This window comes from Cicer arietinum, chromosome 7 (genome assembly GCF_000331145.2).
Source record: "Cicer arietinum cultivar CDC Frontier isolate Library 1 chromosome 7, Cicar.CDCFrontier_v2.0, whole genome shotgun sequence".
In the NCBI taxonomy this organism is placed as follows: domain Eukaryota; kingdom Viridiplantae; phylum Streptophyta; class Magnoliopsida; order Fabales; family Fabaceae; genus Cicer; species Cicer arietinum.
Window position 1 is genome coordinate 7,820,917 of NC_021166.2, and position 10,830 is coordinate 7,831,746.

General features: G+C 32.0%; 2 protein-coding genes across 2 annotated transcripts in view; one reads left to right on the forward strand and one right to left on the reverse strand.

Moving 5' to 3' along the window:
• Nucleotides 1-1,815: 1,815 nt before the first annotated feature.
• On the reverse strand, nucleotides 1,816-5,128 carry LOC101510524 (uncharacterized). Its single transcript, XM_004508607.4, has 2 exons — nucleotides 4,688-5,128; nucleotides 1,816-2,078 (listed from the first exon to the last, which is right to left on the reverse strand). Exon 1 carries the CDS (start codon nucleotides 5,066-5,068, stop codon nucleotides 4,688-4,690), a length of 381 nt encoding a protein of 126 aa, XP_004508664.1. The 5' UTR covers nucleotides 5,069-5,128; the 3' UTR covers nucleotides 1,816-2,078.
• A 2,455-nt stretch (nucleotides 5,129-7,583) lies between these two features.
• Nucleotides 7,584-10,830, forward strand: part of LOC101510849 (nuclear transport factor 2) — a 6,088-nt gene continuing 2,841 nt past the window's right edge. Inside the window, exons 1-3 of the mRNA XM_027336613.2 lie at nucleotides 7,584-7,718; nucleotides 8,371-8,556; nucleotides 10,454-10,757. Of these exons, the coding sequence (XP_027192414.1) occupies nucleotides 8,371-8,556; nucleotides 10,454-10,757 (490 nt within the window). The 5' untranslated portion in view covers nucleotides 7,584-7,718. The remainder of the gene's footprint in view (nucleotides 7,719-8,370; nucleotides 8,557-10,453; nucleotides 10,758-10,830) is intronic.

Below are 10,830 nucleotides of genomic sequence, written 5' to 3' on the forward strand. Positions count from 1 at the left end.
TTATTATTATTATTATTATTATTATTATTATTATTATTATTATTATTATTATTATTATTATTATTATTATTATTATTATTATTATTATTATTATTATTATTATATGTTTTTTTTGTTGTGTTTTATGTATAACATAATTACAGGTAAATGACTAAATTGTAGTTTTAGTTTTTTCAATAATTTTTTTTATTTATATTTTCAAATTAAAAAATAACAATTTAATATATTTTTAATAATATTACATACAATTCTATTATATAGAATCATCTAAATACAAATTTATTCTTTTGTTATTAATTATATTAAAAATAAAAAATAAACTGAAGTTGAAATCTAAATTTTTACGACGTTTTAGTCTAATATCATGGATGTTAATCATTCTACATTATCGTATCATATATCATATATTATGTTACTTAAAACATCACATGTCATTATTTTTTAATTAAAAAATCATAGAAAATGACCAAAATATCGACTTTTAAAATAGAAAAATCAAGTTTGTGAATCACTAACAAAAATTGAGATTAAAACTGCAATTAAACATAAAGTAATTATCTCTTTAAAAATAAATATTATGTTATACCTTTTTCTATAATTTATAATAAATATTATACTAAAAACATAAAGTAAATATCTCTTTAAAAATAAACTAATAAAATAAATCAAATTAACAACAAATTTAATACTGTAATTAACTTTTGATAGGGACATAGGGTTAAGTCCTTAAGTAGGACAGGACAGCCTCTTCTCTTTACTATTCAATTTTCTTAAGCAGTCACCGCGAGCTTTGCCAACCTCACTGTGTGTGTCCATGTGAATGAAAGTGACTGAGAATAAGGGAAACGGATAATGGCTTTGGTCATTGGTGGCGCTTTGTTGCTCCCCTGTTATACATATCCGAGACCAGTAACGGTAATATTTATTACTATCGAATTAATTATATTGAAGGTCAACTGGAGAGCTCAAATTTTGATGCCAATATTTCTTCTGATGAAATTTATTGGTGTTTACTTGTATTGTAACCTAACACTACACTGAATAACCTAAGCAAATGAAGAAACACGTACTACGAAGCTAAAAACTCAGTTACTTTCCTTCCAGTATCATTCTTCACAATCGGCTTCTTCTCAATAATTGAAAGAAGCCTGACATTAAAAAAAATTTGCAAGTAGAGTTGAATCATTAAAAATCTATATGGGATTTGTGGCTTAATCACCATGACCAAAGAAAGTCGGACACTATCAACAAAACAAATTTGTAAATGTGTTTCAGCAAATCAAATCAAGTTTATATATGACAACAATACTATTATGCACTTATACGTTCCCTTGTAAGTAATTTTTAAAATTTAATAAAAATTTAAACCATTATTATATAAATCAAAGGAAGACAATTACAGCTCATTATGGATTATAAATAATGTTTCTATTTATATATCTTTAACCATATTCTGTGTTTTCACAAAAACATTATTTAACATTGATTGTAAACACGTGTTAGATATCCGACATTTAACACATGTATGTTGAACACTTGACAAGGCTTTTTTTTGTCAAATCACACTTGACAGTGCTGAAGTACATAAGTTCACCGTAACATGGGCTCAACTTTGATTTACAAGAATGAAGCAACTTAGAGCTTTCAATAACGTCCACAAATCAACTTTTTCAAAGTTTAAAATCTTGAGTGAAGAAACGTGAACAGTTCATCTCTTACAAGAAAGAAAAAAAAACTAAAAAAACATGGATGTCGATTCCAAAATGTAGATACTGCTTTGAAATCATACCAAAAAGCTTCACTCATAATCCAAACTAACAGAGAATTTCAGGGTGATTATTCAATTTACCCCTTATCAAGTCAATGAGGCAATTTTGTCAACAACAAAAGTCAATAAGACAATTTACTTTCTGATCCAATGTTCACAAATAAGTACACAGATAGTTGAACTTACTGCAGCTAGCAACCCTTTATTATTGATAATAATATGCTTACACCCGTTCAAAATACAGTCAATACAGAAAGTTGGCAGAAACAGGAAGTTGACTGGGTCAATAATGTCATCCCATAGCATAAACCTGGTGACATGCAAAGACAATTGGTCAACGACAGTCACAAGAAAATCTGAAGTCAAATAAATGAATAGAATGTTCCGTTATCGATTTAAAATTTTGTGAGCACTAGAAGAGGTAGCACTAGATATAATTGAGCATATGGAGTTTGCAACACAACCTATGATGAATGCAGAGCATTAAATTCAGCATACACTATAAGCACAAGAAAGAATAAAAATATGTGTAGAAATATTATCCTATAAATTCAGACTCCCAATTGTTCCAGGTAGTTCTGTGCATATAGCTAATCAAACAAGCAATTTGGCCCAATACTCCAAACATAAAACCACATGATATCATATTACACAAACACAACTTCTGTAAAAATTGTGTGAAACCCGGGGTAGGATATCGGCAATATGAGTATGAAAATATGCACAGCAATTACAAGATTCAGCATCTTCTTTTCTCTGGGTATTTTTTATTCTTCCAAATAGCTAACCAGTGAGCAAATCACCCGTGTGAATTTAAATTGTGACCAAACAGGAAAACATACATGATGCCAATCCTGACTGGATGGATAATGGTGCAAGCAGCCAACCCCAAAAACACTAGCAGGACGAGTGTCCAGTTCTATATAGATGATAACAGAAAGAAAGAAAAAAAAGTGATTTATACTACAGATATATAAATGCTCAAAATTTTAAAAATCACCCAAATTTGAAGACATATCATTGACATTAATAACCAAAAGTCAAAGTTTAGATATGAAGGCGAGCTTTGACCCAACAGTAGTGGTTTCTGCCATAATAGCCTCTTAGAAATGAAAGGTAATGCTTCCTACAATAGATCCTTGATGGGTTCAAGCCTGTCATTTTCATTGTCTGGAAGTTTTGTATCACTAAGCTGTCATTTTCATTGTCTGGATGCACAATCACAAGCAATCTAAGGCATAATTAACAACAAAAAGAAACTGAAGCTGTGGTTCAGGTGTTCTGTTGGGTGGTTGTGACTGACATGGTGCGACAGAAGCACAATAATCAACAGTGAAAAGAGAAGAACAGAGGTTGTGTGACAGTAAAAGAAAAGTACAACGAAATAACAGAAGAATTTGGACCTAAAATGGCTTACCTTACCTATCAGTATGAACTATCAATTATTGAGTCTCAAAGAAGGAGCTGATTCTAGTCTCGGCAGAGGTTAAAGAGCTGCCAGAAAATGTATTGGGCCGCTTCAACCCAAAATTTCATTTGTGTTGTTCCTCTAGTCCGATTTGGGTGTGCATATACACTTAACATCAAATGGTTGTTGTTCAATGAAACTTTTTAAGGATGTGATTCTATCTCTTCTTTTAACATTAACCAACAACCACATCATTATCCCAAGACTTATTCATAATAATACTGATGTGCTGTTGAACTGTGTTTATAGAAGGTGTAGTCATGTATAGATATGGCAATCATTAGGTGTCGAAACTGTGTTCGGTGTCAAGTTCTACTTTCGCTGGGTTTTTGTTTTCTTGGGGTATGCACCGTCATACTCTATCAAATGTACAAATAAAAATTCAATTCTAGCTTCTTCTTAGCCAATGGACCAAAATTTTAAATTCTAAGTGCCTAATTCCTTAGATTTTCTCCAACCCACTAGATTTCTTGAAGGCACACAAATCTAATCCTTCTAATCCAGGGTGTCAACAACTTTCAAAGGTTTCTCCCACCACGTGTTCCAGATTTCCAATTTCCAAATGCCAAAAGGAATCCTACTCTCATGGACTAACCTCTTTATCAGAATCCATGCAAAAAAAGTGAGAACTCTAGGCTATTGTGCATTTCATCTGTGCACTGACATAACTTCTTTAGCTCATTTGACAATTAACATCGTATAGGAGCCAAACAACATGTTACTAGAGGGTAAATGATAAAACATTAGCACACTAGTATTATTGATCCATGTCATCAAGATTTGACAAAGTTTTTACAAGGATTGCCAACTGCCTAACACAACTGTCATATGTAAATTTTAGTTCCATTTCAATCAATCTTTCAACCAAATGCTGCCTTTTGAAAAGCCATAATCAAATTAGACCCTGTTTGAATACACACCTTAATTAAACGCTTATAGCCTAAGCTTATCACATAAGTGCTTATGTATAATGTAAAATTACTATTTTCATAACTGTATAGCTTATGGAGTTAAGCTGAAAGAAACTTATAATCATGTCATAAGTTGTTCCCATAAGCCAATCCATACAAGCCCTTAATCAGAAATACAAAATGCAATTTCAACTAAACACCAACAAGAAGCCACCCAAGCACTAGACAATCAAAACAGTAATCCCCTACCTATCCCGTGGACCTATATGATCTAATAGTCAAGGGAAAACGGTAGATTCATCCTAGCTTCAACCCTAGACAAACTAAAACAGCATTTGAACAAATCCTCTAAAGGGAAAAGCAACACCTCCAATCAAAACACACTCACGAATACACCAATTGCACAGAAACATCACACAGCACAATCAATTTTCAAAAACCTCAAAAAATACCTAAATCAAACAATCATCAACAAATCCACGACAAAACAGAGAGCCGAAAACAAAACGAAAGTAGAATTGGGAGAAAGAAAAGTTTAACCTATGATTGATATCCACCGCCCCGAGCATCCTGATCCTCCTCAACGATAATGTTGGGATAAATCGGTGGAAAATCGGAGACGTTAAAGGTAGCTTCCTTCTTGAGTTTCTCGATATCGGCCTTCTTGTAGATTGTGCGGGCAACGGCAGGTCGGTTACGGCGTTGGTCACGTGTGTAATACTTAATGTCGTATACGGTTTCGGGAAGGGAAGAAGGGATAATAGGTTTTTCCTTTGGGGTGGCGGGGCTGTAAACACGGTATTCAAGTGCTCCTGGTAATGCTGATCGGTACTCTGGATGGGCGCAGGGTCCTGTTATCTCCCATGGCTTTTTCATGAAGCGCTTCAGGGTTTGTAATATGGAAGATGCGTATTTCGCCATGGCGATGCTAAGGTGACTTTGATTCACGTTTCTGGAACAATGCCAATGGAAATGGGATTGTGGGATCAGATCGAAACGCATAGTGGAAGTCATAATGGGCTCATTGAATTAGAAGCCCATTGTCACAATCTCTTTGCATAGTGGAAGCTGCTATTTGCACCTTCTTTTTCCTACTATCCCCTTTTCTTTAAAAAAAAAAAACCAAAGCCTACTATTTCTTTTCTTAACTACAATCCGTTTCATGTAAATAAGATATTTCATCTCCCTTATAATAATTATTTCATTTGATTATTTTACTTAGATTAAAAAAGTGAATAAAATAAGAGAGTATAGTATCCTTATCAATTATGGACTAATTTACTATAATAAATGGTACGATAAGAAAAATGCAAGTGATATTATATTAAAAATTAAATACATCATTTGTTTTGAGTTAAATATTTTTTTAAAATAAGTCAACTATTGTGGAATGGAGGGAGTATTGTATTTTACCATCATATAATAACTTTGCTGCCTGAAAGAAAAATAATAAAATTTTAAATGATTTAGAAATTAAAGAGAAAAAAAATAGAGAACACAGTGAAAATCAACTTGATAGAATTACAATAAGAGATACAAGAGACAATAAGTTTAGTTTATTGTTATAAGATTAATTTAGTGGTTGAAGTAGTTAAAGAGTAGAATGATAAATAGGTGCGAGCTTCATCTCTCTACTCAATAAAATATTAATCATACTAATTACTAATGTTAGATAATAAATAACTAGTTGAAAGTCAATATAGATTCTAGTCATTCTACCTCGATGCTAAGTTTAAATTGATAACTTAGATTGGTCTTCATCTATTTGGTTTGCAATAAATTTAGTGATTTTTCGTAGCACAAAATTTGAAGTTTCTAGCATTATTGCCCATACAACAGGGAAAACCTAGGAAGCTTAGGTTTCATACTAATCATATGGCACAATTTGACTCTGTAAACTGCTATAGATCATTTAATATTTGTGGGTGTGCACCTCATAAGGGTTGGGCAAATGTTAGTGTGTGGGTGTGGTTTTGTGGGGCATTACAACAAGGCAACTTTGTAAAGGTGCTTTTAGAGATCATTATGGTCAATTGTTTTTTGTTTTATTTGTTGCGTGGAATCTTTAAATGTTCTTGTAGCCAAGTTATGGTGTCTCATTATAGTGTTGGAAATGGCTTGGAACAAAGGCAGAGGGAAGATCTTGATTGAGTGTGATTCTAAAAAGAGCAATGTAGCTTGTTTGTTTCACTTTCACTTGGTGGCAAGTGTGACTTAATTATGTTTATAGAGGGGCATATTATGTGGCTCATTAGAAATTTTGTTCACGATAAGCTTTTAGAGTTTGATTGGTTTTAAGATACCTCTCATTGCTCTTGCAAACTTATGGCTCCAAGATATAATCAGACTTGAGTTCTCCTATAAAGTATAGTTTTTATTTTTTTGGACTCTTACCTTCTTTAGCATAAAAAAATTTGATAGACAATGTCAAACTCAAGAGTTTTTATTTTATTTTATTTTAGTGTACAAGTAGTTTCTTTCGACGATTTATAACACAGAAGAAAATTGTTTTTTCTAAACAGTTAATAGTAATTTTCATACAAATACGATCAAACCTTTAAACTATATAATTTTTATTAGATAATAATTTATAATTTAGGTTAATTTTAACGTATGTGAATGAAGTAATTTCTATACTCAAAGTATGTCACAATTAATATTTATGTACAAAAATGTATAACTTCTCATATATTTTAATTGCGTTTATATTCAACAAAATAGAAATTGCGTTTATATTCAACAAAATAGAAATTAGGTTAAGCCTTTTCCCATCTCATTCTCATCAATAAACTCATGACGCATACGAAAGCAAATCTTTCAAGAAATTCCGATCACTCCATCTATTATTGAGATGTTGGAATTTTCTATTAAATTTAAGAGAGACATATTATTCCTTAATCGAATCAAGATAAAAATTTTACTTAATAAAATAATAATTAAAATTAAGGAGAATCATAAACACTAAATCCCTCTAATAATAGATTCATTTTGCAAGTTAATTGTGCGACTATAATTAATTATGATAAAAATAAAATATTTTTAATAATATAAATATGTGATTGATTGATAAAATAAAAACTTTTTAGGATAAAAGTTATATAAATCAATCTAATAAATATTTATATTATTAATAAATTACAACTATAAAATCATTAAAAATATTTGATTTTAATCCTAATATTTCAAAAGTTCAACCATGTAAATCTTTTTTCACACTGTAGTGTATGAAAATTATATTTTAAATAAAAATATTTAGTTGAATAAAATTTTATCCTCATAATTATAGTATATGGTCTCACGGAAAAGAAAAAGAAAAAAAAAGTCTCGTTCATATGTTAAATCCTAACAATAAAATGCGATGGTCAAGAAAAATAAGAATAAAATAAAATGTGTAAGTAGTAAGTAGGTAACACGTCGGGAATAAAAAAAGCAATAGCGGGAGTCATCGTGTGTTGTGTTGTGTTGTGATCTCCGAACCCAAACTACAGAATCTCTCTTCTCTATCACTTCCTCTGCCTTCCAAACACTCTCTTTTGTCGAGATCTCACTCTCTGCTTTGCAAACCAAGCAGGTATGCACAAAACATGTCTCTTCTCATGAAACCTTGCTTTGCTTGCTATCTGATCTCTCACTAAGATTCTACAATTCCCATTACTTTCGGGATTTTTACTCGCAATTTTACATCAAATTACTTAATTATTTCCATTGATTATAGTTCTAAAATAATTTATTCATTACATGTATAGATCCTGTTCTTTTTGTTCTTGTATAGTCTTGATTATAATACTCTATAGGTTTTCTTGTGTGGCATGATTAGGTTGTTTTATTAACTTAGCATTTAGACGATGATGTTGTAATTCTGCTCTCTTTCAGCTTATAATAATGCTATCAAAAGAAATGGACACGTCCATTACTTTAGTTTTTAAGCGTATATAGTACACACATTTCTTAAAATTATGGCATTAATTAAACATTTAAAAACCAAAACGGTAGCAATAGAGATGAAGAGGATCTCTACTCCAGTACTCCTAGTAGGCTTCGATCTTTATGCTTCGCCCTTACTCGTGACGTATAGATTATGCAGGTTCTTTTTTATTAATTTGAGATTGGGGTTGAGCAGATCAGGCTGGAAAAATGAAATATTTTTCATCCCTTCCATAGCCAAAGTTTTATCCTTAATTAATGATTTCTTCTCTCTTACACTATTGTGAATGTTTTAGCAGATGGCAATGCAGGAAACAAGCCCTTCCACTGCTCCTAGTGCTCAAATGGTTGGCAATGCCTTTGTGGAGCAATATTATCACATTCTGCATCAATCCCCGGACTTAGTGCACAGATTCTATCAGGATTCAAGTCTCTTAAGCAGATCAGACAGCAATGGTGTCATGAAGACTGTAACAACTACAAAAGTATGTCTTCCAGGATATCCATGTATAATTCACTTTTTTGACATTAAATTCTTAGATTGTTCAAATCCAATTGTTTAATAGAACATTATATAAATCAGTAGATCCATAATGGGTTCGATCCTGCTAGTGAAGGATATTGAAATTTTAATTTGTATGGTCAGCATCAGCACTCATATATAAATAGTTGGTTAAAAGACGAGTGAGGGTAATTTTCATATCTACTTATCTGAAAATGTAGTTATAGGTAGACATTGTTGTGTAGAATTGTATATTGGCATTCCATATCATAGTGGGGGAAATTCCCCAGTGTCCACCATGCCGATCCGCCCCTGTGTCCTTCCCTAGGTCCCGCTAAGACAGGAGCTTTACAGAACCAGGTTTCTCTCTTGGGTTTCGTAAAAGCAGTATAGTATATGAATTCCAAGGGCTGTTTCTCACATTAATTTAAGGATTAAATAAGACACGAGTTTTTTTAGAACTTTTATGGAAATATTATATATTATATACTTAATATGGAGAAAGACTTCATTATTTGGTTTGTTAGACGAAGAAGTTCAGATAACATAATCATTCTTCAGATATTGTCCAAAAAAATTTGTTAAAAGTTATGATATAACACCCATTTCAAGCAACATGAAATTAAGAGAATACTAAGAAATTAACAATCACCCGAGAGACTCTTTCAAAACAAAACTATAGCAGGTATTAAAGATGTTATTCACTGATAGCACTATTTTTGTTTTGTCGTGACATTAATAGCCTTGATGAATAGGTTACCTTTAGACCAATTGATATTTCGACTTTAACTATATATGAATATGATCAATAAATGCAAAACTGATTAAAAATGAAACTTCAACCTAGTTTGTGTGTAATGTGTATCACTTGCTTAGCACCACATCAATTATTTAACCATTAAGTCACAATATAATATGTTGGCTTCTGATGATTGACCTATCACACTTATATTAGAATGGTAAGCTTAGACTTATGTATTGTATAACCAATGATTCTTTCTCATACTACATTTTAGTCATTCTCCAGATTTGTAATATTGATGCTTTATATTTATCTATTGTTAGATCATAGATGATAGGTACCATTCCATTTTTTGTCATGTCTTGCTATATCCATTTTAAGCATATTTTGATTTTTGGAAGAATAATAACTGAACATCCATTGTTGATTATTCAAATGGCTATGCCATTTGGCTGTATTAGGTGTTCAGTGAACGCTTTTAGTTTAGCAATTGCTGGGAATTGAGATTGTTCCCCCCTCATCCTGGTTTCTAAAAGCATGATGATCGAGTCACAGAAAATAGGAATCAATGAACAGTAAAATGATAGATGAAATGGAGATTTATTGATTTATGGAAGAAGGGAAAATTTTTTTACAATGTATAAACCAGAGTAGAGCTCCTCCAGAGAAAATAATATTCTCCTAATACAATGATAACATTAAATGTGCATAACCAATGCTGCACTACGCTCAATTTATTCCTCTCTGTGTAACTGAAATTCCTAGAATTCAGAGAGTTCCCATGCCATGTCACTAATAGAAGGATTCTGCTATTTTTTACCCTTGCGGACATACACTCTCCACACAACAGGTTTGGGCCTTTCACTAGTCTTAGGCCCAATAGTTCTATCACATGATGTCTCAGGTTATTTGGTATACGTAGCTCAATACCTCTGTGACGTGGTCATATTCGCACTCCCTGCTAAACATTTTTGAGATGTAGCGTGTCTAGTTTGTTCAAAATTCATATCCCCTAAGAAGCTGCTTACTAATGCATGCTTTGAGTAACCTTAACCTCTTGAACCTTTATCTCTGTTTACCTCAGTACTTGTGGTTTATTTTCAACTTATTAATTAGAAGGAAATAACTGTTGTATCAGGCAATCAATGAAACAATTGTTTCCCTGAACTATGAAGATTGTACAGCAGAAATAAAAACTGCAGATGCTCAGGAGTCACATGAGAAAGGTGTGATAGTTTTAGTAACTGGATGCTTAACTGGGAAGGATAATGTGAGAAAGAAGTTCTCACAGACCTTCTTTTTGGCTCCACAAGATAAAGGTTATTATGTCTTAAATGACGTCTTTAGGTTCATCGAGGAGAATGATAGCCCACAGTTAAATTCTGCCTCAATAAATGTCATCAATGAAAATGCCGAGACAGTGCACATGCTAGAATCAGGTTAGTATGGTTTTTCTCCATATGGTACTCAACAATTATTTGTTTTGCTTATGCCTCAATTTGTAATTGCTTCTTA

Coding starts and splice junctions, on each gene's coding strand:
- LOC101510524 (XM_004508607.4), bottom strand. CDS start 5,068: ATGGCGAAATACGCATCTTCCATATTACAAACCCTGAAGCGCTTCATG.